This window comes from Elgaria multicarinata, chromosome 19 (genome assembly GCF_023053635.1).
Source record: "Elgaria multicarinata webbii isolate HBS135686 ecotype San Diego chromosome 19, rElgMul1.1.pri, whole genome shotgun sequence".
Taxonomy (NCBI): Eukaryota; Metazoa; Chordata; class Lepidosauria; order Squamata; family Anguidae; genus Elgaria; species Elgaria multicarinata.
In genome coordinates this window covers 19,989,038-20,016,601 of record NC_086189.1, presented here as the reverse complement: position 1 = coordinate 20,016,601, position 27,564 = coordinate 19,989,038, and the positions used below count along the sequence as shown (strand labels likewise).

The 27,564-nt window shown below is 46.3% G+C and overlaps 1 protein-coding gene across 2 annotated transcripts in view; it reads left to right on the top strand.

Moving 5' to 3' along the window:
- COL5A1 (collagen type V alpha 1 chain) overlaps window positions 1-27,564 on the top strand; it is a 145,968-nt gene that overhangs the window by 86,157 nt on the left and 32,247 nt on the right. For both annotated transcript variants that reach the window (XM_063144675.1, XM_063144673.1), the window contains exons 18-38: window positions 1,263-1,316; window positions 1,987-2,040; window positions 2,925-2,969; window positions 4,443-4,496; window positions 5,194-5,238; window positions 5,736-5,789; window positions 6,297-6,341; window positions 7,796-7,849; window positions 7,960-8,004; window positions 10,514-10,567; window positions 13,219-13,263; window positions 15,769-15,822; window positions 16,413-16,520; window positions 18,305-18,358; window positions 21,722-21,775; window positions 23,971-24,015; window positions 24,135-24,188; window positions 24,451-24,495; window positions 25,294-25,347; window positions 25,482-25,535; window positions 27,008-27,061. In XM_063144675.1, coding sequence (XP_063000745.1) covers window positions 1,263-1,316; window positions 1,987-2,040; window positions 2,925-2,969; window positions 4,443-4,496; window positions 5,194-5,238; window positions 5,736-5,789; window positions 6,297-6,341; window positions 7,796-7,849; window positions 7,960-8,004; window positions 10,514-10,567; window positions 13,219-13,263; window positions 15,769-15,822; window positions 16,413-16,520; window positions 18,305-18,358; window positions 21,722-21,775; window positions 23,971-24,015; window positions 24,135-24,188; window positions 24,451-24,495; window positions 25,294-25,347; window positions 25,482-25,535; window positions 27,008-27,061 — 1,125 coding nt within the window. The remainder of the gene's footprint in view (window positions 1-1,262; window positions 1,317-1,986; window positions 2,041-2,924; window positions 2,970-4,442; window positions 4,497-5,193; window positions 5,239-5,735; window positions 5,790-6,296; window positions 6,342-7,795; window positions 7,850-7,959; window positions 8,005-10,513; window positions 10,568-13,218; window positions 13,264-15,768; window positions 15,823-16,412; window positions 16,521-18,304; window positions 18,359-21,721; window positions 21,776-23,970; window positions 24,016-24,134; window positions 24,189-24,450; window positions 24,496-25,293; window positions 25,348-25,481; window positions 25,536-27,007; window positions 27,062-27,564) is intronic.

Genomic DNA, 27,564 nt, shown 5'->3' with positions numbered 1-27,564 from the left:
GAACCATCCCTCATCCGCTCGCCCCTCGCAGATCCCACAAGGGCAGCGTACATTGCTTTCCGCGATGCCCGGGCAATCCATCCTTTGGGTCACCCCTCTTCAATGCGCTGAGCTCTCCGGGACTTGCTGAATAAAGGCAGAGTGGTGGGTGGGAAAACATGCCATGGGGGGGTGTCAGCAAAATGGCTGTCCTGCGTCATGTGTCCCCACATAACACCTTGCTCCTATTCCCTTATGTCCCAATGTGCATTTCCCTGACAACAGCAGCCAATGAGGTGGGGGAGGGGCAGGCGTATCGTTCTCAACATACTAAGTGTGAAGGAAAAGGAGGGGAGATCTCCCCACACACGTGGCCCTGTTACGAAGCAAATCTCTCTTTCATGTGGATATTCAGAGGAGGGGAGTTTCTCCAGTTTAAACATAGGGGTGGACAGACTTACCTCCGTCCGGCCCCTGTGGGTGTTCACCAGGCCTCCACTACCCCCAACCTTGACCCACATCCAATGAGCAGACGCAGCTTCCGCCCATCCTCACAGTGAGCGACCATTTGCATAGAAAGGGCGGCCCGGGGATTTCTGTAAAAGTAATGTTGCACAAATGGTGGCCGTAATGAAGCCATGGACACCACATGACAGGCCAATGGCTTCAGTCGACCTGCGACATCACTAATCTTGGCACAGAGGTAGTGTTTTGATGCTGACGATGCATTGGCCTGTGCTGAGTGTCAGGACATGGTGAGCCCAGGCTAATGCCATGGGCCCCATTTACTTAAGCCATTTGTTTCCTGAATGAGCAGCTCAGGTTTTATTAGTATAACTTGGTTTAATTATGTTTATTTGTTTTTTTGGTAATTTCATTCTGTTGGGAACACAAAAGTGTGTGGTGGTGGTGGTGGTGGTGGTGGTGGGAGTCCTTCCAGGCCTTGTCAAGTCCCTGAACTGCACCACTGCAAAGGGGGGGGGATGGAGAAATTGTGGTTGGATGCTGTCTCTCCCCATTATCCTCCTGAGATGTCTCCAGAGGCCTCAGTGTTGCATCTAGAGCAGCGGTTCTCAACCTGGGGCGCTCCAGATCTGTTGGACTACAACTCCCAGAATGCCCCAGCCGGCTGGCTGGGGCATTCTGGGAGATGCAGTCCAACACATCTGGAGTGCCCCAGGTTGAGAACCACTGATCTAGAGTCATGGCTATAAGCCAAGGCTGAATGTGGCGATGGCAACAGGAAAGCACAGGGAATCTTATCCGCCTTTATTTCATTGTAGGGTGACCGAGGTTTTGATGGTCTGGCTGGATTGCCGGGAGAGAAAGGGCACAGGGTAAGTCTTGCTTTGGCTAGGTTGCTTTACCTGCAATTGCTAATACAGAAATGGCCTCTGATTGGGCTGGGTGGGTTCTTTTATAGCCACAAGTCTCTTTCTTTCCACCGGCCTATTTGAGTATTGATTCTCTCTGACACTATTCCACTGCCTGGAAGTATGTGGGGGGGGGGGGTCAGGGAGAGGTATTGTGTGTCATAAATGGCTTGACCAATATCCTTTCCTGGGACTCAGGCATGTCAAGGGAAGAACCCCACACGGTATACCTCACTTGCGTTAGAAGGTTCACACTGGCTACTCCCATATCACACAAGATGGCAGAAATGGAGGGGAATGCCTCAGAGTCCTTATAGTCTTTGGCAAAACCAGCCCTTACCATGAAGGAATCACCTCAGGTGGCAGATGAGGGGAAGTGGCAACAAGATAGGGGAGAGCTGTGGCCCACACAGCAGGCCCTGAGCACACATCTCAACTTGTCTGCTGCCTTCACGTGTGGTGGAGGAGGCTGTCCCATTGCCAGGGAAAGAGTCAGCTGCTGACCCATTCAGCTTCCATACATGGAATGGGTACTGGTGCTTCAGGCACCAAAACGTCTTGGCCTGGCCCTGAGATTTGGGTCTTTTCAGAGGGGCATCCAGAATGCACCTGATTGTGCCCTTTGCTTTCTTAGGGTGATCCAGGCCCATCAGGTCCTCCAGGGACTCCAGGCGACGATGGGGAGAGGGTAAGTTCTCTCAGCTCTTTTGAACTTTAGGAACATGGGCCTTGTTCATGCACATTGGTTCATCACTTGCTGGCTGTAGCACTGAGTGGCAATGTGCATGTGTGAATGGAGTTGCCACAGTTCAGTCATCATATGTACCTTCTTTTGGGGTGGGGTGGGGGGAGGTATATCCATTGTATTCAAAGTCCAACCAAGGTCCTTTGGTACGAGGAAGCAGGTGTACGCCAGCCTTCACCAACCCAGTGCCCTCCAGATGTGTTCTCTACTGTTCCCAGACAGCACAGCCAATGGCCACTGCAATGATAGGACTTGCAATCTGAAACATCTGAAGGACACCAGGCTACGGAAGGCTGATGTAGACCAGAGATGGGCAGAAAGTACATCTCCAGGTGTTTTCCACTTCAACTCCCAGCATCCCTGGCCCTCAGCCATGTTGGCAGGGGCTTCTAGGGATTGAAGTCCAACACATCTGGAGGTCTAACTTCTGCCCAGCCCTGGTGTAGAAGTCCCTATATTTAATCCTCTTGCTAGGTTTTCCTTGTCAATCCTTACTCCTCAGGCTCAATCCATGAGTTAATGACCTTCCTGTGTCATTCGCCCCCTACCCCAACTCCCACCCTCTGTTTAAGCAATGTCATCTTTATAGATGTTGACATGATTTGCAGAGGCATTGCTTCCAGCTCGCTCCTCTCCCAGTCCGTTCCACCCGTGCGATAATGCTCTTTCTTATGCACGGCTGCCCTTTCGTTCCTCTCAGGGTGTTGCTGTTTCTGAGCAGTGCAATTATGAGTTAACCAAGAGTGGAACACCTGTGATTTGGTGGACAGAACCAGCAATTTATCTCTCTTTCATCTTCTTGTTTCCAACCCTTTCCTGCCAAACAGGGTGATGACGGAGAAGTTGGACCTAGAGGTCTCCCTGGTGAACCTGTAAGTCAATACATAAATACATAAATAAATAAATAAATAAATAAATAAATAAGCAAGCACGCTTTTTGTGTTTTAGCAGATAAAGGTCATTTATGCAGTACATTTGACAGGTGTACATCTAAGACTCTGTATTTTCCCCCCAAAGAGGAATGTGCATTTTCACACTTTTCTATAGGGGTATGCTCTTTTTCCCCTTCTTTTTTTTAAAAAAAGTGCATTTTCCTCGATCACAATGTTCATTTTCCTATTTGAATGAAGCAAAAACAGAGCACAATCAGACATGGAAAGCAAGGTGAGCCGACCTTCATGGTGATGCTTGAAGAATCTCAGCCATTGTGAAAATCGCTTGTTCCCCAGTCTCTAGTCAGCGCAGCAGAATTCCATCTTCTTGTGCCCTTGTGGAAGTGGTCATTTCTGGTACTTTCTGGTTGCACAGTAGCAGACTTAGGCCTCTTAGAGTTACTGTCCCTCACTCTCAATAAATTTGAGTGATGCTTCTCTCTATCACACAGAGACTCACACACCAATTCCTTCTCTGCTCTAATAGAAAGCTGTCAGCGTGGTTTTGAGTTTTTGTTTTTTTTAAAGTGCTACCATTGCAGAAATGAGCCTTCCAATATGACAGCTTTTGTCAAAAATGTGAGGAACACTTCATGTGAGGGAGATGGGGAGGAGGGATTGAAGGTTAACAAGCTCACGGTGTCTGAATGAGGCTTGAGATGTCTCATTAAAAATCTACTTGGGCTTCATCAGCCTTCCTACTTTCCTGACACGCTTCTGAGAAATAACTTCTAGGCTGCTGGCCACTTCCAAAACACTTATAGAAGCAAGGATGGCTGGTAATGAAGAAGACATTCAGATGGCAATAACAATGTTGGTGCATTTTACGACATTGCTCATGGGTGGAGGCAGACACACAAGAGTGAGAGGATAAGGCGGCCCTGTGGGTAGAGGACACGTTTCTCTCTCTCTCTCTCTCTCTCTCTCTCTCTCTCTCTCTCTCTCGTAACACTAGAACCCAATGGGGTCATCCCATGAAGCTGATTGGTGAGAGGTTCATGCCTGATAAAAGGAAGTCCTCTTTCACACGGTGCATAGTTAAACTACGGAATTCACTACCACAAGATGTAGTGATGGCCACCAATTTGGATGGTTTTAAAGGGTTGGGGTTTTTTTTTGACAAATTCCTGGATGACTAGTAGCCACTGACTAGTATCAATGGCTACTAGTCCTGATGGCTCTGCACTACTAGTCCATCAGTTGCTAGGGAACATGAACAGGAAGGTGCTGTTGCACTCACGTCCTGATTGTGGGTTTCCCACAGGCAGATGGTTGGCTACTGTGTGAACAAGGTGCTGAACAAGACGGACCTTGGTCTGATCCAGCATCAGGACACGTCTTCTGTTCTTCTGTGCTGAACATGACATCTCCCCCTAATGAGCATAATCAAGCTCTATTTGCTTCTTCTAACAGGGACCCCGTGGTTTGCTGGGACCCAAGGGCCCCCCAGGGCCGCCAGGACCACCGGTGAGTAGTGTGATGTATTTCCAAGACAACTGTGTCCTCTTTTATAACTATATGTGTCCTGCTCACTTCGAGCACCTGGAAACATGCACCCGTTGCACACGGTTGCTTGGAGCACATGCAAGGGATCACACCCCTTTGCAGCGAACCAAAGAACGCCCATAAAATTTTGTGCCGAACTGCAATTCCCAGAGTTCTCTGGGTGAAGCTAAGCCAGTGAAACTGGTATTACAAGATTATAATGTAGAGTCTGCAATGGATTCAAACAAGTTCAGATCTCTACGAGTCCAACTTTTGAGTGTTGTAGCGGACCACCCTTTTCTGAATCATGCCGGATCAGGTGATTTGTACACATTTTTTTTACTTGGGGAGGATTTGCACAAATTTGCACTTGTTCTAACGTGCATTAGTGCAAATGTGAATTAGTGGTGATGCAAATTAGCACAAGTAGAATAAAATTCTGGTTTTAAAAGAAAATGGATTCTATCAGTGAGAAAGTTGCCTGACAGAATCGATTTAACAAAACCTGCTCATCTCTCGTTTGCTGGGCAGTTTTTGCTCAATGAGGAATGCATTTCAAACCAAAGGTTCTCAAGGGCAACATTTTATATAATTGCCACGGCATTTTAGAAGCAACAACAATGAGAATAAGGTATTATTTCACACTTTGTTTATATATGTTTTGTAACTTTCCCCTCAGGGCATCGGTGGTATGGACGGACAAACAGGCCCCAAAGGGAACGTGGTGAGTTTTATTTTCCCACCTCCGTAACCACCCAGGTTGTGTGTGAGCGGTTCTGCGGCTTTGCGTAGCGTAAATTAAATTTACTCATGGTCTTTTCAGGGCGATTTTATTTCAAAGCTGGCGGATGTTCCTCCCCAAAAGTAAAAGGCTGCTAATTAATTTTTAATTTGAAACTATTTTTTTCCCACTGGCGTTGCGTATTACTTCCCTTTGGTGGGGGAAAGATCAAATAAACACACCGGGATAATCTACAGTCATCAAAATAGCCCCACACAGAACCTGTGTGTGTGTGTGAGAGAGAGAGAAAGAGTATGCTATTTGTGTACATGATTGCTTGCATGTATAACTTATTCCACTCAAGGAGCAGGAAAGTAGGAAGAAAGAGATCCCTCAATACTAAACTATAGTGTATATAATTAACAGTGTGTAGAAAGTGTGTGTGTGTGTTTAATTGTGACTGTCTGTCCCTCAGTTTTACCTGTCGTTTCCCTCTCAAGGGTCCTCAAGGTGAGCCCGGACCACCAGGTCAACAAGGAAATCCAGGCGCTCAGGTGAGATGATGCTTTGTGAGGCAGGTGAGATGGAAGAACCTGCTGCCCATATTAGGTGACGCTTGTGCTGCCTACACAACTCAGCTTCCTTTTCCTAGTGTTGGTTAATTGATTCAGGCTGCAATCCTATATCCTTGGGGTCTCCAGCGTGGTGTCTATGGATACCAACGTGGCCACAGATGGGGGAGAGAGAGAGAGAGAGAGAGGGAGGGAGATATGATAGGCTGGCATGCTGTAAACAGAAGTGCCACCTTCTGGCGCCATCTTTGTTTGGGTTCAAAAGAATCGTTTTGTGTTCTGGACGCCTCACCTCTGCCATGGATTTTGGTTCTTGAACAAGTGACTTTTCTTTTAGTCTCACCACTTTGCCTTCTTGGAAATTTGTGTTTGGTGACTCCCCAGGCATACACCATGGCAGCCATTTTGGGAAAGTCCCCATGACACTCCCCAAATGGGAGAGCCCATGCATTGATCTTAACCCGTTTTCCTCTTCCCTCCCCTTCCTAGGGTCTTGCGGGTCCTCAAGGTGCAATCGGCCCACCAGGAGACAAAGTAAGTTAATTAAAGGCAGCTGTGTGACATACAGCCACCGCGGCTGCTTAGCATGCATTGTGTGTCTTCAGATAGCTTTTGCTTCCGTCCATGTGCAACATCTGCTTGTTTTTATTTATTTATTTTAATTCCCTGTGGCCGGAGAAACTTATACATGTATCCCGCTCCAGACTTGACAGAGACAACCCCAAAATGATTTGCATGCATTTCAGCTTTCTAATACTTGCAGGAGCTTCTGGTGAATGTGTGGGTGGAAGGTTCCCCCTTCTTCTTATAGGATAAATATGCACGGAGACACCTCAGGGGCGGTTTGCGCACACGTCTGTTCATGCTGATGATGGCAGCGTGTGAGAGTGAGCGGTTGCAAATCGCCCAGCACTGAGGACAGGCTTCTGCATTTCGTTGCTTTTCAACGGAATCTGTTCACACATGCAGGTACAAGTCATTGAAAGTTGAAACTGGCCCTCAGAGCACCACAGCTGAAGGAAATTACTCTCACACTCTCTGCAGGGATGAGCAAACTCACCCATGCCTGCCTCGTGTGCTGCTTTCTGGACCCCTGCCAGCCGCTCCACTCTGTTTGGCGTGTGGGGTGAGCTGTTGGATGGCCTGCGGGTGCCTGGCGAGAAATGTGAGGCATCCCGCTTAACCACAAGCCACCATTTTATTTGGGGGGGGGAATCATAGAATCGTAGAATCATAGAACAGCAGAGTTGGAAGGGGCCTACAAGGCCATCGAGTCCAACCCCCTGCTCAATGCAGGAATCCACCCTAAAGCATCCCTGACAGATGGTTGTCCAGCTGCCTCTTGAAGGCCTCTAGTGTGGGAGAGCCCACCACCTCCCTAGGTCACGGGTTCCATTGTCGTACTGCTCTAACAGTCAGGAATGCAGGTTAGAAATTTATGGAGATCACCATTTGCACATCTTTTATGGGTAAAATCCAGCAAGGCTCCTACTTAAAGGAGACCCATTGAAGTGAATGGGACAAGTTAGTGATTTAAGTTCCGTTCCTTTCAGTGGGCCTACTCTTTCATGTACACAATCCAGAGAACCTGGGATACTGGGTCATTTAAAAGTAAAATAAATAAATATATGAGAAACCAGCTATAATACAGTTTGGCCACTATCATGGATCAGCCCCTAAAAGAGGCAGGTACATTGATGTTGCCTGATGTTCTAGGACACTTTGACAGGTCACATCAAGCCACAGGGAGTCTCTGGTGATTTGGCCTACACACCATGGCGTGTACTTTAGAACGTGGGCCCAAATCCTTTGCAATCAGACCATCCTGTTTCTATAAACTACATAAGGCAGAATCAACAGGCCCTAAAAAATGTCAAGAATTTTTGAAGTAAGAGAATGATTGACAAGAGGGATCAGGCTGATGATGCTCCCATGATATTTAATACTTGCCAAAATTACTCAGGGCCTGCTTTGTTCTTCTCTCTCAGGGTCCATTGGGAAAACCTGGCCTTCCTGGTATGCCTGGTGCAGATGGTCCTCCGGTAAGCTTCCTTGAGAATATCTGCGACCTTCCTGACTTGCAGACTTGCTCATCAGGTGGTGGAAATGCTAACTGGTTCATTGGCTTCTCCTTTGTTGTCCTTTATAACAGGGTCACCCAGGCAAAGAAGGTCCTCCTGGCGAGAAAGGAAGTCAGGTATGTATCAACTACATGTCTACTCTTTGGCATGTCAGAGATGTGCTAACCTGATTAGAAGGGGAGGGGATTTAAAGGATTGGAGTAAAAGTGTGTGAGAGAGATCAGTGCCTACATTCTCCACCACAAAAGTAAGGGGGTGTGGGTCAGTGGTTTGAATGCAGAAGGATGCCCGTTCCGGTCCTGGCAAGTCCAGGAAAAAGGCAGCTCAGGCTATGAAGAATGTAAGGCACTGCCTGTGTGAGAAGATGGTATCGCATTGGATGGACAAATGGGGGGTGATTCAGTAAGAGGCAGAGGCAGACATTAATAGGGTGGTGGCTTTAATAGGAATAACTCTAAGAAGTGTTGAACCACGGGCTCAAATCTGCCCCCTCCCCCGGGCTCTCAGTCTGCACCTCCAGTATTCCCCAAACAGCCTCTCTTCTTGCTTTGACCTCACCACCAGTCATTTGGTGGTTTCCTGGCTTTTGCCAACCAAATACTACTACTACTACTACTACTACTACTACTACTAATAATAATAATAATAATAATACCCATTCTACAGTAAAAACTTTAGGCTAAAATATGCTGGTCAGTTTAGCCTGTCTCTTTTTGCCTTTGGTGCCCCCCACCACTGGGATGTGCCCCTCCCGCTTGAATGCTCTCCCAAATTGAATTTGTCCCTTGGGCTGAAAGAGGTCCAACACTCCTGATATAAGTAGAGTGGTAACTAGGGCTGTGCATAGAATGCCCATGTCCTCCCCCCATTCTCTGTGGATGTCGATTTGTACTATCTGAATCTGTCCCGATACACTTTGGGCAGATTCGGACCTGTGCCGACTCACTTCGGATTCAGATCCGAAGCGAGATTCAATGTCCGAAATATTCAGATTTCCCATTTCCCCACTGGAAAGCTGAGAATGATCCCTAAGATGCCCAAAGGGTACAGAGGAAAGCAGGAAGATGAGTCTGCAACTCCAGCGCCTGCATTCTCAGGTATGAGTTGAGCCCCCAGACCCTTGACTTGGAAGGCACGGTTTCTTGAGGCCATGGCTGAAATTTCCCCCCAGCCAGCTCCAGCACCGCAACATATTGTGGTTCACCCTTCCCTCTCACACACCCTTCCAGCTTACAGTCCGTCTTAAACCATACCCTTGCCAGCATCACTCAGGAATAATGCACTTGCGTTATTCCGCTGACCTGCCTTTGCATCCCATTTGTTTATTGACAATGAGGGTTTTTGTCAGGGCGTGTGCTGAGCTGACGGACGTTCACTGAAACCTGGGAATGGCAGGGGAGCTGCAGCTGCAGCGGCCATTGCCGTCTTGGCTTTCCACAAGGACAGGAATTTGCAAGCATCGTCGCCCACAGAATTTGAAAACAGGACCATCCATCATGAAGTCACTTGTTGTGCTGGAAGTCATTTCGCAAATGGCAGCATGTCAGCAGGTGTCTCTGGATCAAGCGTCCAGGTCCCAGGGCTGCAGATTCTCCCACAAATTACGGCACACGCCCTCGTGACCTCAGCGTAAAATCTGCCCCTCTGGATTTGTTCTTGTTGGCTCCGACATCGGGCCGGAGACCTTTGTGGATCACACGAGTCTGGTTCAATTGCTCTTGCTGGAGCTGGAGAAAAGAAAGCGTACAAAGCTCTCTTCGAGGAAACACAGAGTGCAGGCCAGGGATGCATGTGCAATTCCCTCGAATTGGGTTTTGACCACCATTTACCCAACTCGAACCTTCCAGAACGGAACATGGACCTGCACATAATGTGCTGTCAAGGTCTGCAGCTAGGAAGAGCCACATTAAGCCATGTGGGCGGAGTGAGAATGTCTGCATCAATCAGGGATGGGGAACTTCTTTCAAGGTCAGGACCAAATTCAATTTCAGAGTAGCTATCGGAGGGCCACATTGCATTGGTGATTGGAGATTGAGACAAAGGAGGTGGAGCCGAAGTCTGTCTGTCTGTCTGTCTGTCTGTCTGACTATCTATCTATCTATCTATCTATCTATCTATCTATCTATCTATGCTGTAACTTAAGGACACAGTCCAATGGCTATTTAGAAGCTCGGAGGATGGCAACAAGGGAGAGGGCCTTTTCAGTGGTGGCCCCCCGACTGTGGAATGATTTCCCCGATGAGGCTCACCTGGCACCAACATTGTTATCTTTTAGGTGCCATGTCAAGACTTTTCTCTTCTCCCAGGCATTTAATGGCATTGAACAACGCTAAGTTTTTTAATGGACCCCAGAACTGTTGTTTTAAATGGATGCTGCTGTTTTTATACTGTTGTTTTTATGTCTCTGGTGGTTTTTAATTTTTGTATGCTTTTAATGTTTACTGTTTTTAGCTTTTGTGAACTGCCCAGAGAGCTTCGGCTGTGAGGTGGTATATAAATGCAATAAATAAATAAATAAATAAATAAATAAATAAATAAATAAATAAATGAAGCCCTACAACTCCCAGCACGCCCCAGCCAATGTCAAATAAAATACAAAACAATTTTCTCTCCTTTTGTTCACAGGGCCCAGGAGGTCCTCAGGGCCCAATTGGATATCCTGGCCCACGCGGTGTAAAGGTAAGAAACCTCGGATCAACACCTTTGAGCTCTCCTGACTATATGGATTAGCACTGAGGTATAATGAGAGGCAATATTTCCTCTTCTGACAGAGAAATGGGAAGGTTTACGTGAGCCCTGATCAATCCTCCCAGACAGGCGTCCTCAATCTCTGGGGCTAGTGGGCGCAGTTTGGATTCTGAACAAGAATCGTCGGTGCTCTCACAAAATGGCTCCCATAGAGAGCTTTATTCACCTAAACTAAAAGGCCTTGAAAATGAAACTAGATTCAATTTACATTCCTTTTATTCCTTAATAAATAAATGAATAACTCCTTAACTGGTTAGGAGAATGGCTGATCTTTCGCTTACCCATCCAAAAAAAAAAAGAGGAATATTTTCACATTGTGCAAAATGTTGCATCTGCAAAAGAGAGAGAGAGAGAGAGAGAGAGAGAGTAACATCCCCCCCTTATTTTGCTTCGCGCAAGCAGCACGCCACTAATGGCGAGACCAGCGTTCTGAGGAAGGGAGCATGCCTCTCCTTTGAACCGGCACGGCACATAATTTGATGCCCTCCCCTTTGATGAGAATTTCCTTCCTGCCAACTACAGCTTCATTCACACCTCACTTCATTTGCATCTTTCCTTGGCAAGAGGTGGTTGCACAAAAGGAACCAATAAAGTAAAATGTCGCAGGTAAAATTAAACAGCAGCGTTGCCAAGGTGGATGAGCAAACCGGACAAATCATTGGCCTGAATGTTTCCCTGACCATCAGTTAAGCTCAAAAAACCAAGTCTAATCTCTTGTCACAGCTGCAGCCTCTGAGCCGGAGGGACACGGGCCTGTTAGTCTCAAATACGGTAGTGAGGGAAAGGCGCTCTGCACATGCTCATGGGGGGGGGGCATAATCTCCCAGCAGCTCCTGCCAAAGAATATTGACTAAATCCGGTTTTTGTGCTGCATTAAGTTTACCCTCTGGAGGCTGCACTTGGAGAAGGTTAGTCAAATTCACGGAGGATGAACTTATCCATAGCTGCTCATCAGAATGGCTGTATGTTACCTCCAGAAGTATCCCAGTTGCTGGGGAGCACAAGCGGGAGAGTGACTGTTTTCCTACTTGCCTTTTCCTCGTCAGCAGCTGGTTGGCCCCTGTGAGAACAGAATGATGGACTAGATGGACCCTTGGTCTGATCCAGTTCTTACATTGCAAAAAATATATATATCTTGAGTTGGGCTTTGAATGTTCTTGGTAAGCCCAGTGAGTGGGTCAGCACATGTCCATGTGTGTCCTACAACCAGCAAAAGAAGAAAGTCACACATTTAGGGCACTTTCCGATTCAGCACTAGTGCTGATGTAAATTAAGTTGCACTGGCATAAGCATCCTCTAGCACAGCCTCAGTAGAGCTTGTATGGGCATTGTGATAGATGTTGTTCGCCCATGCGCAATGCAATTGACATTGGCGGTAGTGCTGAATTAGACACTGCCCAGAAGGCTTTAAGAGGCATCATCACTGGATGATCAGGGGTCTGGAAACAAAGCCCTATGACGAGAGACTGAAACGACTGGGCATGTATAGCCTGGAGAAGAGAAGATTGAAGGGAGACATGAGAGCATTCTTCAAATATTTAAAAGGCTGTCACCCAGAGGAGGGCCAGGATCTCTTCTCGATCATCCAGAGTGCAGGACATGGAATAACGGGCTCAAGTTACAGGAAGTCAGATTCCGGCTGGACATCAGGGAATGCTTCCTGACTGTTAGAGCAGTACAACGATGGAACCACTGACCTAGGGAGGTTGTGGTCTCTCCCACACTAGAGGCTTTCAAGAGGCAGCTGGACAACCATCTGTCAGGTATGCTTTAGGGTGGATTCCTGCATTGAGCAGGGGTTTGGACTGGATGGCCTTGTAGGCCCCTTCCAACTCTACTATTCTATGATTCTATATCTATGGATCTGAGCCCTATGGTGGCGGAAGGAGGAGAGTTCGCTGATCCCGGCAAACTGTGTTCAAGGGATCTAGTGGCAGCCGTAACACTCTCCTGCCACCAGAGGGTGTGCAGCAAACTTTCGGATTCCGTGTTCCAATTGCTTTGGAGAGATGACAATTCTTGGAAGAAACAACAAATCAGCCCTAATGCAGATCAAAGGAAGCAAAAGAAATTAGGAAAGGAAACACATGACATCATGATGCATTCAAACTGAGAAAGGAAAAAGAAAACTTATCCATATAGGAGTACATGTCAGGTATAATTTCCTAAGACAAAAGGTCAAACTGATGTCAAAACCCTGTACAAGAACTAATACATTTGATGCATGTGGGAATATAGTGCAAAACGAATGCAATCGACTGGGGAAATTGGGCACAATTTTGCTGTTACTTCTTTTTCTTTCAAATTGCACAATTTTCACCCATAAAGTATGAAATTGGGCATTTATTTATTTATTTAAAAGTGCAATTTGTAACTGCTTTTGTTCTGAAACTCATACAAGTTTTTAATGTGAGAGCATGTTAGAGGAATTGAGGAAATTTTCAGAGAACATGTCTTCCTGTGATGCTCGTGTTCAGGGTGGCAAACAGGGGGCACGTGGCCTGGTTTTGTAAGCAGAAATTAAATTTCCGTGCCTTCTAGTGCTGAGATATATTGATTTATTTTGTTGCTTCCCCACTAAGGGAGCTGATGGTGTCCGTGGCCTGAAAGGAACAAAGGGTGAGAAGGTAAGTTAATTAGCTCCAATTTGTTAATTGGCTGGCATTTTATCCGTAGGGGCAGATTCTTGGGTCTGTGCCTTTTGCAAAGTTCCCAGTTCTTCTCTTTGCTCCCTATCCAAGGTTTTTGATTTACTATTTAATTTAAAACTTTATTAACTGCTCCGGATCGAGATCTATCAGAGCACTGTACAATAAATCAAAGCAAAACGAAAGTATCCAAATTCTGAAAAAGTCTGCGAAGTTAAACGTATACATGTGTAGTTAATTGGCATGGTCATAGAGGCAGAAGTTGCATCTTCTTCATACAGAATCCAGAGATCTTACAGGACGTATCTCCAACTATTTTGGGTTGGTGGGCACAGTTGGAATTTTGAAAGTGTTGTGGGCACCCACACGGTATGTCTGCCGTAGAGGAGGACTTGGTGGGTGTGGGCCATCACAAAACACTCATTTCCCAGGGAAGTCATTTGTCCAAGAACCTAAGGCAGAGGTCCAAAACACAAAATGACTCTTATGAACCAAAGTCAAGATGTCACTGGACTTTGTAGCACACCGGCCTCCCAGGTTTGTTTGTTTTTTTAATCTCTTTGTTTATTTAAAGCATCTTAAGAAATAAAATAAAATACAAACCAGGATTTCAGGGACTGTGGTGAGTTCAAAGAAGGGTCTCTCGGGGCAAATTGGTGCACCACGTTGGAGACCCCAGACTCACGCACATATCTTCCTTTTCACTCCTGTGTTTGCCAATGAAATCCTGTTCCAAACTCCTTGATATAGCAAGGCTGTATAATCCCAATTACGTAAATAGATCTTTCTGATTTACGCCTTTCGTAAACCAGGCTTCGGAGCTGCCGGGGGGAATCTATCATGCCAGACGACTAAACTGCCAGAGGCGGCTACTGGAGCAGCTATTAAAACGCTGTGTTTAAAGGGAGTTTTGACACACAGGCTTTCTGTATATTTTTCAGGTATACAGTTATGGGCTCCCAAAGGAAGAGCAGAGGCTGTGTAATATTCCGGCCTTGTTGCAGCCTTAAATCTCCCCTGTTTCCATTTGTTCCTACCTTGCAGTCCATCACTGGAAAAGCTGACAATTATAAGCTGGGATCCAGCTACTAGGGGCCGTCTGAAAACCCCAGTGTTGTTTTTTGGTTACTGCAACTGCGCTTTAGCGCCTGACAGGCTTGCTTTAGGACTTGATACACTATCGATTGGAACTCTGCAGTTAAACCTTTGCCGACTAGAAGAAATATTAGCGCCGTCCTTGAGTTCTCTCCGAAAAGGCTAGTGCGAAATGGCCTTGGTGGATATAATTTGTTGTCACTGCCTGCAAGTACCCGGTGTTTATATCAGCCAAGCTGACAGCCTCGGCTACTGGGAGAGGAGACGGACGACACCCCTGGGTATTCATTGTATTTTGGGGGTGGGAGCTATTGGGGAGCTCCACAAATTGTCCTCCATGGAAATTGATCTGATGTACATTATGCCAAGACCAAAGAGTTTGTGTTCCCTGCAACGGAATAGAACCTGAGACTATAGAGCAGCATATTTCTGGGAGGGACCGTTGTTTTCCATCAACACAGAAACTAGCTGGTGCTCCTCGCCGGGGTTCTTGCATCTGAGACAGAATCTGGTTGCTATGGAAACTAGCTTTCCTTCCTTCCCACCGGACTTGTAACCTCCTGAAGTGACTTGTAGCCCTCTCTGTGGGTGGGAGATGAAAGCCTCGTTGGGAGAACGGGTGGGGCAACACTGCTTCAGGGCACTGCCTTTCAACACGGGCCCCCTCAAAAGTTTATCGGGGTGGGAGGGGGGCTCATTGCTGAGGTTGGTAAGATGGGTCAAGCATCCCTGAGAGGTGGTTGTCTATGAAAACATGCAGGAAAAGGAATAGTTGGATCTTCTGTGAGTGTACCCTCAAGACGCATTAGCCTACAACTATCTTAATTGCCCATGATGTCTGGGAATGATGGGAGTCATAGTCCAACACATCTGTAGGGAACCAGGTTGGGTAAGGCTGCTCACAGGGTCCTCTGAAGTCATGAGTTGGCCATGGTGTTATGAATCATCAGTTAACCACCACTTTAGGATATATACATTTGGTTTTTATTTTAAACAGAAGAACGGTATAGAAATTTTCTGGGAGACTAAATAGCGTTGGAGCCTGGCATGCTTGGCCTGTGCCCTCTGTGATGTGATCCTGCACTCTGGAACAGTTCTCAGAGTCTTCTGCAATGGACAGGATTTCCTTGGCAGACAAGTCAATCAGGACAGGCGCTCCTGAGTGTTTGGAAAGTGCTTGGCTGTGGGGTGGGAGCCCCCTTGTCTGTGGGTCAGACCCTGGATCATCCTAAGGCATGAGGAGGGAGGGGGCTGTTATTTCCATGCAGTGTGAAGGGAGAGGGCCTTAAATGGAGGCTAGGACAGATGGTGGTGCTGGGTGACATGTTTACTTTCTCTGCTTTTATCTCCTTCAATGTTGTCCCTTCTCCTCCTGTCCTCCTCTTGCAGGGTGAAGATGGCTTCCCGGGATTCAAAGGTGACATGGGCATTAAAGGAGACAGGGTGAGCATTCAGGAACACCAGTCTATGATCACGGCTTTGAGCCCAGGGTGGATCCCTGATGGCATCCTGGGGATTGAGGGATGAGGCATTCCAGGGCGCTTCGCAGCTCCTGCTGATGTTCCGAGGAGGTTCAAGGGATGGGAGTTCCCTTGTGCTTCTCGATTGCAACTGAAGTTGGCAAGCTAGGCACCCGGGTCCTCCTGAAGAGAATGGACACCTCCCCTGTGCAGGGGCAAAACGGTGCATCTCCCCTCTTTGGACAAGACTCAGAAGTAGGGAAGAGGAGGCAAGAATCCTCATCTCTGCCTTATTTCGGCTGCCATGGCTTCTATGCCTGAATTTTCCATTATGGGATGAGCCCTCTCCTGCTGCTCATCAATCTGAAATTCAGTTTCTTCAGCACTCCCCGCAGGGCATCTAAATGCTGGTGAAAGGCAGAACAAGTTCCACAAAACAGCTTGAGAAAAACCCATGTTCAGTGTTTTCTGTGAATGTCAGCTCTACTTAATGCTGCCCCCAAATATTTTCCTGCATCTCCATTGTGAATGCGAGAGGGCAGAGAAGCTCACCTCTTTTCCAATTCTCAACAGGGTGAAATCGGCCCTCCTGGTCCACGCGGCGAGGATGGGCCAGAAGGTCCGAAAGGCCGGGGAGGACCCAACGGAGATCCTGGCCCATTAGGTCCAGCAGGAGAAAAGGTAAGCCCCACCACCACCACAATTATTCATATCGAGCTCTGTTGGAGTTTAGAATGAACAGAATTTAAGTTTTATTCCCCCTGCTATGAAGCCTTTTCTTAGTCCCCTACATCTGTTCCCTGAGCCACTTGCTGTTGGCCAGGAATATACAAAATCCTTCCTGTGAAAGTTTCTTAATCTTATTATTTTAAATTCCCTCAACATCCCTGAAGGTGTCTTGACTGAACAGGGACCTCTGGGTTCAGGAGTACAGTGCTGATCAAGGTGTATTCAGATGCCATCATTTCTTGGGACCCAGTAGGAACCAGCTCTTCCTACAGGAATCCCAGACGTCAGCGGAGACACTCTTTTATGGAATTTGACAGGGCAGCAACGTTCCTTTTCGCAACTACACTGACCTGCCCCATTCCGAAAAAGAGCGTTTGCTCATTTCTGATGACTGCAGGATCCACTAGCTTCCTGTTACACTTGTGGCTCAATCCTTCCCATTGCTGGATACTGCCCGTTGCATTTTATGCTTTTAACAATTTCTATTGTATTTTATGTGTTTCACTGTTTGTAATCCACTCAGAGAATACCTGACATGTTATTTATTTGTTGACAAGATTTAAATACCAATCTACATCCAATAAAATATCTGAGTGATGAATAATAAAAAGGGGGAATCATCATAATCATTGAAATACAGAATTAAAACTTTTAAAATCAGATTGTCCCAATAAAACTGTGCCTTATTAGTCAGGGAAGGCTTGTTTAAATAAAAATGTCTTCAGCAGACACCAAAAATGAAACAATGCCAGTATTTTTAAAAAATGTTTTTAAATAGATAAGAACATAAGAACCGTGCGGGATCAGACCAAGGGTCCATCTAGTCCATCCCTCTGTTCACACAGTGGCCATCCAGCTGTGAACCAGGGGCTGACAAAGCAGGACATGGTGCAACAGCACCCTCCCACCCATGTTCCCCAGCAACTGGTACGCATAGGGCTGTTTAGAATACCGTCTATGGGCTTCCTTTGAATATTTGGAATCATACCGCACGTTGTGGGAAGTGACATCTGATTATCTATATTGTTTGGAACTTTTAAGTCAGTCCCGGGGAAAATTAGCCCACAGCACTAATCAGCTGGGCACACTGGCCATTGAGGAAGACCAAGAGTCGAAACACGTCTGGCCAAATTGATTAAGTCTACTGAGTATTTTTTGTCTAGCAGTTTGAATGTTTTGTTGTATTATTGTAGATGTGAAATGCTCTGTGTATGTTACTTTTAACATTATATTTTAGCTTATAACATTGCATTTTTAACCTGTTTCCTTAACTTCCTTGCTTTCACTTAAATTGTGTTAGGTTAAGGTTGTCACCTTTTTGTTGCATTTGCACACAGGCTTATTGCCCCAGATACTGGAGGTAGCACCTAGCCATCAGTACTAGTAGCCATTGATAGCCTCCTCCTCCAGGAATTACTCCAATCTCGTTTTAAAGCCATCCAAATTGGTGGCCATCACTACGTCTTGCAGTAGTGAATTCCATGGTTTAACCCTGTGCTGTGTGAAGAAGTCCTTCCTTTGATCTGTCCTGAATCTTCCTCCAATCAGCTTCATGGGTCACCCCTTTGGGATCTGGTATTTTAGAGAGGGAGAAAAATGTCTCCTTATTCACATTCTCCATACCATGCATGCCAGATAGATAGATAGATAGATAGATAGATAGATAGATAGATAGATAGATGATTCCAGAAAAAAAACTCTGTTTTATTCTTTCCTCATTTGGTTTCCTTTTCCAGGGAAAGCTTGGAGTTCCTGGGTTGCCAGGCTACCCTGGAAGACTGGGCCCCAAGGTAAGTTTGGCTTAATATGTAAATAAATTTCCATTTAAGATGTTTGAGTTATAACCACTTGGGCTAGAACTAGACATCACAGGGGGACTGTTTCTGCCAATGAAACAGCAGGCCTTGTCATGCGTTTTGCACGATTAAGTAGGCAGATGGTTCAGGAGAAAGGGGAAAGGTTGAAATATGGATTCTTCTGGAACAATCAGCCAGGTGTCTCCTGTAATGTCTGATTCCTGCCTCAAGGACCAAGAATGTATCAAGGACTGAAGAAGGGCAGGGAATTTCTTGGCATAATAAGATTGATCTCAAAGGATTAACTTGGCCATAAATAGTTATGTGAAATCGCTTCTGTTCGTCAGTCAAAATAAGTTGGAGAGAAATTAGGACTTCAAACCTGATTCGTTCCCATTGTTAGTTTTATCCAGAAGAGCAAGTCCCTCTGTCTTGACTTGAGACTTGCCTTTTTCTTTCTGTCTTATGGGGCTTGAGAAATTGCAGTGATTGGAGAATGGCCTGTTGATGGAATGAGCTTATGGCACTGGACTAAGAAGAAGATTTGTCCTTCTGGGTCTTCTAAATGTAGTTCAGGCTCAGCATTAGCAGGAATGGAGGCCCACCTCGCAAATGACCCATGCTGGGCTGGCATCTCTCTCACACACCCGCCCCCCTCACCACCACTCTGTAACTTTCAGTGTGGGGAGACCTAGCCTGAGAGAAAGACTGGCACAACACCGTCCGGATCAAACAGGATTTTTATGGAATTTGCCAGCCCTAGCCCCTGCCCCACCAGCCCAAATGGGCACCAGCTGCCAGTGAGTCCATGTTCTCCTTGGACAAATGCCAGGACCCGGGAGGGTCTCCCACTGCAGGTATTGAGTGTCCCCCCTTTTTTGGGGTCCAGCATAGTCATCACCCAGCCCACACAGCTGACTTGCCTCCCTGGTGCCGCCATTTTACGTCCCCCACAATGTAATTCTGTTTGGCATGGCATTATGGGAGAATTATAGCAGTGATGCTGCGGAGTCCAGCCAAGAAAAATGGTATAAATTCTGGCCACCTGACCCTCCTCCACCTTTAGAGAGTTTACTCATCTCAGTTTAGCAAGAAGTCTTCCTTCAAAATCCCTCAAGATGTTTTGATCAGGGAGCCCTCTGGTCCCTTAAAGCTTGCTTTCAGGTGAACTGTTAAGCTTGGTGAGAATTCCTTTTGAAACATTGAGTATGCATTATCAATCTGGGTTAACCTTCTTTCAAATATCCCCACCTTTTAGACATTTCACCTAGGCAGGAACCTGGGGAAACTTTTACTTAAGGTGAAATTTGGTGTGGACCCACTACAATCTAGGGCATTTTGATATCACCCATCTCTGCAAATTTCTAAGAAAATTGGTGTAAGCACACTCATAATAAATGCCCCCTTCCAGACAAGAACTGCTAGCGTTAAGTTGCTCCATCGACCTTAAATTATTAAGCAGTGGTGCTACTTTGGGCCCTGATAATATACATGAGAGAACTATTGAACGCCAAGGGACCGAGACATCAAAGCGTCGCAAGCAATGCCGCTTCAGGGGCTCCAAGAAAACCTTTTGATGCCGGCATCGACCGCCTCTCCGTGCGCTTCCAGTCTGAGCGATAAGAAGAAGAATGCAAAAGCCAAACCCTCCATATTATTCTCCTACAAGTGCTTAGAAAATTAATTAAGGAGAAGAGCTCACGAGCCGGAGCGATGGCCCAGTTTGCAGGATAAAAGGCAGTGCCGCTTCCACACCCACCTCCGTTTTGAGTTGTTGTCAAACCTTTCCTCCTTTCAAATTAAGAGAGAGAGAGAGAGAGAGAGAGAGAGAGAGAGAGAGAGAGAGATTCCCTGTGCATTGAATAGGAAGCTATAGCCTGGACTGCATCAAACCCTGGAGGTGCCTGGAAACTTGAGTTTTGGTTAAGAGTATTTTTTCCCTTTGTTATTTCTTTTAATTGTGTTTTATTATTCATGTTTAATGCTTGGGAAAACAGGCTTGTTTGTTGCTGGAGACGTAATTAACCACACAGGCGTGTTTCCTGCCAGTGTGTTTGTTTCATTTCTTCTGCCCCCCCCCCACTCCCCCATTTGCAGACTTTCTTACTGCCTCGTTTAGCTCACTGCCTGCCAGCCGTCTACGAAACGACCCACTCTGCCATTATTATTATTTTTAATGCTGCCATTCATTTTGGCTCTCGCCTATCATTCCTACCCTCTGGCTTGGACGTGCACATCCTGCTTCACTGTTCACACTCTCTGCTACCTAACAGCAATTGCTAAGATTGGGTGGCCCAGATGTGGGTCACTTCGGATGTGGGTCACTTCGGAGGGAGGGAGGGAGGGGAAATTTGTTCAGTTTGCATTTCATTGCACATTTACTGAATTGCACCCTTTTGATCCAATATGCAAACCGCAACTCAGTTATCCCTTGAAATACACACTTATTATTATTATTATTATTATTATTATTATTATCCACTCCCACTTTTTTTTTGGTCTAGCAAGGAACCCAAATTGGCTTACGTGGCTTTCCTCCTCTCCATTTTATTCTAACAACAACCCTGTGAAGTGGGTTAGGCTGAGAGTCGGTGACTGGCTCAAAGTCACCCGGTGAGCTTCATGGCTGAGTGGGGACTAGAACCCGGATCGCCCGAGACCCAGTCCAACACTCTAACCACTACACCACACCAGCTCATTGATTAAATTTCTATACTGCCCAATAGCCGAAACTCTTTGGGCGGTTCAGGAGAGATGGAAGTGTGAGACACGGGGACACAGATGTTGTGGGCCAAAGCCCATAAAAGAGGCCAGCAGGCCGCCAAGGCCCCCAAACTACCTATAGGCCAGCCAGGCTGGAAAATAGCAGGCAGATGGTTGTGTATGAATCTACCCTCACATTTGCTTGCAGAAATAAAGCCCGTCGCCCCTTGGGTATCTCTTGGGATGCTGCGCTCTGGTGCCTGGTTAATGGCCCAGAGATGACTTCATTGCTTGTTTATTTGTTTATTTTGCGGTCATATAATTGTTTTACTTTAATACTAAATTACAAATGGTTACAATAATTTACTGAAATCTTTCTACAGTCAAACTTTTAACACATTTAAAATATAAGTAGATTATTATCAATGCTGTGAGAATATACTTCTAAGAGTAATATTATACAAATACATTAGATATAAACTTTATGTGCTTTGGCTATTCGGCGGTATAAAAATGCAATAAATAAACAAATATGATATTTAAACAACATTACCTTATACCCAGCAATTCAAATGGATTAATTCCATCCTGGACTTTTCTCTTTTCTTTTTCTGTTTTCTTTTTCTTTTCTTTTCTTTTCCTTTCTTGATCTAGGGGTCAATCGGATTCCCAGGGTTTCCTGGAGCCAACGGAGAGAAAGGAGGACGGGTAAGAGAGTGTTTCCATGGCTTGTGTGGGTTTGCACTTGTGCGTTTGCACTGTTGCCTTCTGTTCAGCCCGGTTCAATGCCCTGAATGCAATCGCAGGGTTGAATGCACATTGGCCAAAAATGCACGCAAATTGCCAGACGTGCGCCTGCATGTGATATGAGTAACTTTCCGAATCCGGTTTTGTGCAAGTTTCCTAATTTGCGCAGATTTCCCTGCTTTAGTCTATGTAGGGAAGTTGTGCAAAGGAGGAAATTTGGATACTGGTCCTGCCTGAGCTCTGCTTGGTTCGTGCAGGGTTCCTTTTCGCACAGAGCAAGCAGAGCAAGCAGGAATCAGGCACAAGACCAGCGGCAAGACAATGTTGGGGGAACCCTAGAATTTTGAACAAGGCCTCCTTCTCCCATCCCCAAACCGAGTTGCCCTTTTTGCAGGCTCTTCCTCTTACATAATTTACAAGCTCATTACATTGTTTATTTGAACCAAGCAGCCTGATAAGGGATATCATGGTTCCAGAGGAAGTTATTACGTGTGATCTGGCATCCGGACGTCGGAACACTACCCCACCACACACGCTCACCCTCATTCCCCTAAATAACACCCCAGCTATCTTGTAGAGCTGTTCCCGGGACTCCTTCACTCCCTTCCCCCGTATCCATTTTCGTTACCATTCGTGCATAGAAATTTGCATAGTTCCGTGCAATTAAAGAACACCGGGGGCTTGGTTAAATGCTCTGTGCGGTTTATCAACGGCAAAGCAAACTCTCTGGCTGCATAATTCTGAAAGCAAATATTAAAAGGTATTGAAGCCCCCCCTTCCCTCCCCAACCCTGCTAGAACGAAAGAGCAAGGAGAGCATTAAATTTCCTTTTACTCTCATTTAAATACAAATTACTTCCAACAGGCATGCTTGATAGGAATGCAGGCAATCTAAAATTGCTTTCCAGCATTTTAATATTGTGCCATCTAAATTTAGTTTACATCTTGAAATTGGGAGGAGGAGGAGGAGGAGGAGGAGGAGGAGGAGGAGGGGCTTCTCTCGTCTTACTTCTTATTATTTTGCCACATGGTTTTCATCTCTTGCGTAAAACCCACGAAAGGCCTCTTTCTCTCCCGCCTGCTATATGGGGAGTTTTCTGGCAGCTGTACTATCAGGAAGCTGTGAAGGAGGCAGCGTCCTTATGACAAGCGAGTAATGTCACCCTCCCCTTTGCCAAGTCAGAGAGAAACAAACCTCAGTGCAAGGGAATCTATCAACAGCAGCACTGGTGAAGCACAAAACTCAACAGTCTTTAAACACCTATATTGCTTTCCACTCATATTGATACCTCCTCTGATACTAATTGGCTGAACGGATGTGATGGAACAGAGTCCTCATTAACATTCTGGTTGCTCAGGATTTTTAGTTTTTAAAAACGCTTGCAATCCAACTTCAGTGAGGGAAGAGGAAGTTGTCAGTTTGGCTGGGATTAATATTTCACACAGGCCTTAGTGGGGATGTATGAGACATTAGTTTCAGTTTGTTTTTGAACAGGATTTACCCCGTTTTCAGTTTCTGGAACTAAACGTGGACCCAAACACAAGCTGCAGTCGAAATCCATTTGTTTCTGAGCTTACGATGCTATTTGGGGAACAAAGCACATGTTTGAAAAATGCACATTTTTTTTAAAAAAAGGTGCGGGGTGGTGGAAATGCATACTGCTGAAACATGCTTTAATCAAACATGATTTAATCAATGGGAGAAAAATCATGCTTTTAAAAATGTGCACAATTGATGGATACATTTGGGGAAATTTGAATATTCATGCAAAAAAAGAGCGCTGGCTATCTGATATGGACACATTATCTTCTTCTGGGCACAGTAATGAAGGTTATTATGGTGGCATATTTAGGACCCCGCTTTTGTCTCCCTTTTTGCGTCTCTTGAATCAAGTGTATTTGTCAGATGCATAAATAGGTAAAGCAGATAACTGGGACAAAACCCACAGAAATACATTATAGTCTGTGGTGAGCTCACACTTTTAATCCATATTTCCATTGGTTCGTTTGTTGTACTGCATTTTTAAGATGCCATTATCGTAGTCTCTGGGGTAAAGTGGGGCAGAGTGGTCTGGGTTAGAAACAAAAAATGGGCTAGCTCAAGAATCTCTGTCACACAAATGATACACAACTACCTTGTTCTCTCTCTGATTCCAGGGCACCTCTGGTAAGCCTGGACCCAGGGGTCAGCGTGGCCCGACGGTAAGGAATGTTCTGCTTTTCCTTCTCCTTTTTACCCTCCGGAATTGCCCCTCGAATCCCACTTTGCATTCTTGGATGGGCAATTCAATGATCGTTTCCTCTTTCTGTGTCTTCTCAAGGGTCCCAGAGGAGAACGTGGTCAACGAGGCATCACTGGCAAACCTGGGCCGAAGGTATTTTGAAGAGGCATTCCTAAAATGCTGCTCCCTATCGCAGCTCTATTCTGTGGCTCCTCTGGTGTGGCAGGGCCAACCTCTCATGTAGGGAAGTTTCCAGAAGGAGCAGAGGGCAAGAGCCATGCAGAGAGGAGGACTCAGATGGAAGAGATTTAACAAAAGCTGCACATCTCTAATTGGTCTATTGAATTGATTGCAATGTTCTAGTAGTTTATTGTTTTAATGGTCTCCCTCCCTCCCTCCCTCTCTCTTTTCAAAGGGCAACTCTGGAGGTGATGGCCCCCCAGGACCTCCAGGAGAAAGGGTAAGACAAGACAGACCAGGAGGTCACCTTAGATGTATTGGAACACACACACATTTGGGCAGGAACATTAGACTGAAAGCCTCCATAACAGTTATGGGGCCAGAGACAGCTGCCATTGAGGGGCCATGGAGGGAGGCAAAGTGGTGGATCCGGTGCTCCCCCAGACATTCAGAAGTAACCCCAAGAACCACAAAGCCCACAAGCCTTCTCCCATGAGCATTTCTCCAAAAGATCCTTTTCCTTTGAACACCCTCCTAAAAAAGCAATTTCTTTTCAACTTGAATGGGGATGGTCCAAAAAAAGGGGGAAGAAATTTTCAGCACCACATTAATTTCTAGCCTGTGTCAGTCTCATGTCTGTGCAAATCAGTTCAATTTGATTGAAAATTGAGACCAAACAAAATACTGATGCATCCCGAGTTGTAAACTCCACCCACTTTTAGCTCTGGCTCCACCCACCATTGGTTGACTTTTCCCATTGGTCAATGGACCTTCATGGGGGGGGGGATGTCCCTAACACTTGCACTAGAGGAACTAGCCCCAACAGCAGGTGTGGGTAGAACACAGACCACCAGTGGGTCATTAGCCAATTTCCCGGAGCCCATCCTTGCAAAGAATGCTGAATTGGCTGATCCTTGTTCTGATCCTACGAACCGCTGCTGAGGTTCTTCAGCAAGAATGGGGGTTGCTTAACTCAAATTGTCTAGGCGTTAGCCGTTCAGAGGTCTTCAGTGTGGCCTCAGTGTGATCCACCACTACATGGTAGTGAGACTCATCTCCTTGTGTCTTTGCTTCTCAGGGTCCTCCAGGCCCTCAAGGACCTACTGGATTTCCCGGACCAAAAGGCCCTCCAGTAAGTACAATAAAGAGAGGTGGGGAAGAAAAGATCTCTTCTTGTGATACCAAGCCTGACTCAGAGTTCAGGCCCTGGGTGAGAAGAAGAATATGACGATTCAGTTTTACTGATCAACCCATTTCCTTCCCTAGGGTCCACCAGGAAAAGATGGATTGCCAGGCCACCCTGGGCAAAGAGGAGAAACTGTAAGTACCTCATTCTGATAGATATCTGAATTGTGCTCCCTCTCTCTCTCTCTCTCTCTTTCTCTCAGTTAGTTTCAGCTCCATCTTATTTCATTCCATACTGGAGCAGACAGACTTGAATGGTGGGAGGTTCCTCCTCTTGATAGGCAGGCAGAGTCATGTGTGGAATAACACTCAAGAGGAAGGTCGTCCCCTCTGAATGGCCTAACTAGCAGGAAGCAAGGACCTGCTCTCTGTGTCTCCAAACCTGGAGTTTCCTTCTTCTGTTCTTCCTTCTGTGCCTTTTCTCCTACCCCACAACTTAGTTAGAGTTGGGTTATGAAGGAAGCCCTTTGCAGGGGAGACTCAGGAACAATCCCTAGCTCCAGAGCCTACCTGAGCTCGTCACACTTCCTGCCCCTTGCTGGAGGGAGCCCAACACATTGGAAGACCAGCTCATAATATGAGTATCCAGTGGGTTCATATCCCATGAAGCTGATTGGTGGGAGATTCAGGACAGATCAAAGAAAGGACTTCTTCACACAGGGCATAGTAAGGGCTATGGAATTTGCTACCACGAGATGTAATGATGGGCACAAATTCAGATGGCTTTAACAATGGGTTAGACAAATTCCTGGCAAAATCTATCAGTGGCTACTGGTCCTGATGGCTATAAGCTACCTTCAGTGTCAGAGGCAGTATGCCGCTGTACACTGGTTGTTGGGGAACATGGGCAGGATGGTGCTGTTGTGCTTGTGTCCTGCTTGTGGTCTTCCCATTGGGCCACTTGGTTGCCCAGTCTGTGGACAGAGGCCATTGGAGTGATCCAGCATGGCTCTACTTATGTTCTTTGAGGAACCCCTTATAGGTTTTTGAGGGTTCTCCAAGACACAGTTTGGGAATCACTGTTACAAGCTGGGACTGAGCTGTTTTGCCATCTATTCACAAGCAGAGAAATGGGGAGAGGGGATTGTGCCCATTTTCAAGGGGTAGTAAGTGAGAGGCAAAAATGCAGGCCTTCATACCAGCAGCAGGACCCCTCTGAGTGGCTGGTGGCCACCATTTCCCCCCCCCCCTTGAAGTCCAGCGGGAATTCCTGCCTACTCAAGGACAGGAATTTCTGGCAAGGAAATTCCCTTTTTCCCTCACCAGAGAACTCTCCTCTCAGCCTTAGTACAACCCATCAGCTTCGCCTTGCTTCTCTCACACACCCTACTAAGCCCCCAAAATGTTTCAGTTCAGTAACAACTGATGTTTCCAACCTGTAATCTCCTTCATGTTTGCCCTCCTCTGAATACAAAAATCCTCCCGCTGTTCTCGTTCATTTCCTCGCTTATTATCCTTTGGGATTTCTCATTCTTTCAAAGACGATAAGTCAGCTTATCCGAAAAGAGCTTGTCAAGTCGGCTGGATCATTATCCCGTCTGATAAAGTGCTGTGGTTGTTGTTTTTTCCTCCTTTTTAAATGACGGCTTCTTCTTCTTGTCCCACAGGGCTTCCAGGGCAAGACGGGCCCCCCTGGGCCTCCAGGCGTGGTTGGGCCTCAGGTGAGAACCCCCAGGTGCCACCCAGAATCTCTTGTCAATTTCCTTCTTCCAGCTCAACGGGAGAACCGCCAACTCCCCAATTACTGAGCAATTACCAGATCCTCTCTCAGATTAATGGCAGAGTAAATTCTGTATCACAGGGTAAATACATGTTTATGTCTGCTTTCTGAGGTGTAAAAGTCGACTGCCTGGTAATTATGTTTGGAGACACGAAAACATAATTAGTGCGATCTCCAGAAACAACGGCGTTGCCAAAGCTTGGTTCATTCAGGCAATGAGAGGCCCTTTGCCCTTTGTCAAACGCCGGGGTGGGGGACGTGGCCTTTGCAGTGGTTTTCCTTCCTCTCAGCTGGTTGTGTGGAGCTCAAGGGTCAGGCGCAGGAGGACATTGCTAATTAATTAATTAATTAATTGGTCTGTTTCTTTGTTCACTTACAGCAGGGGCGTGGGAGCTTTTTTCACCCCGAGGGCCGCATTTAATTTTGGGAAAGCTCTCTGAGGCC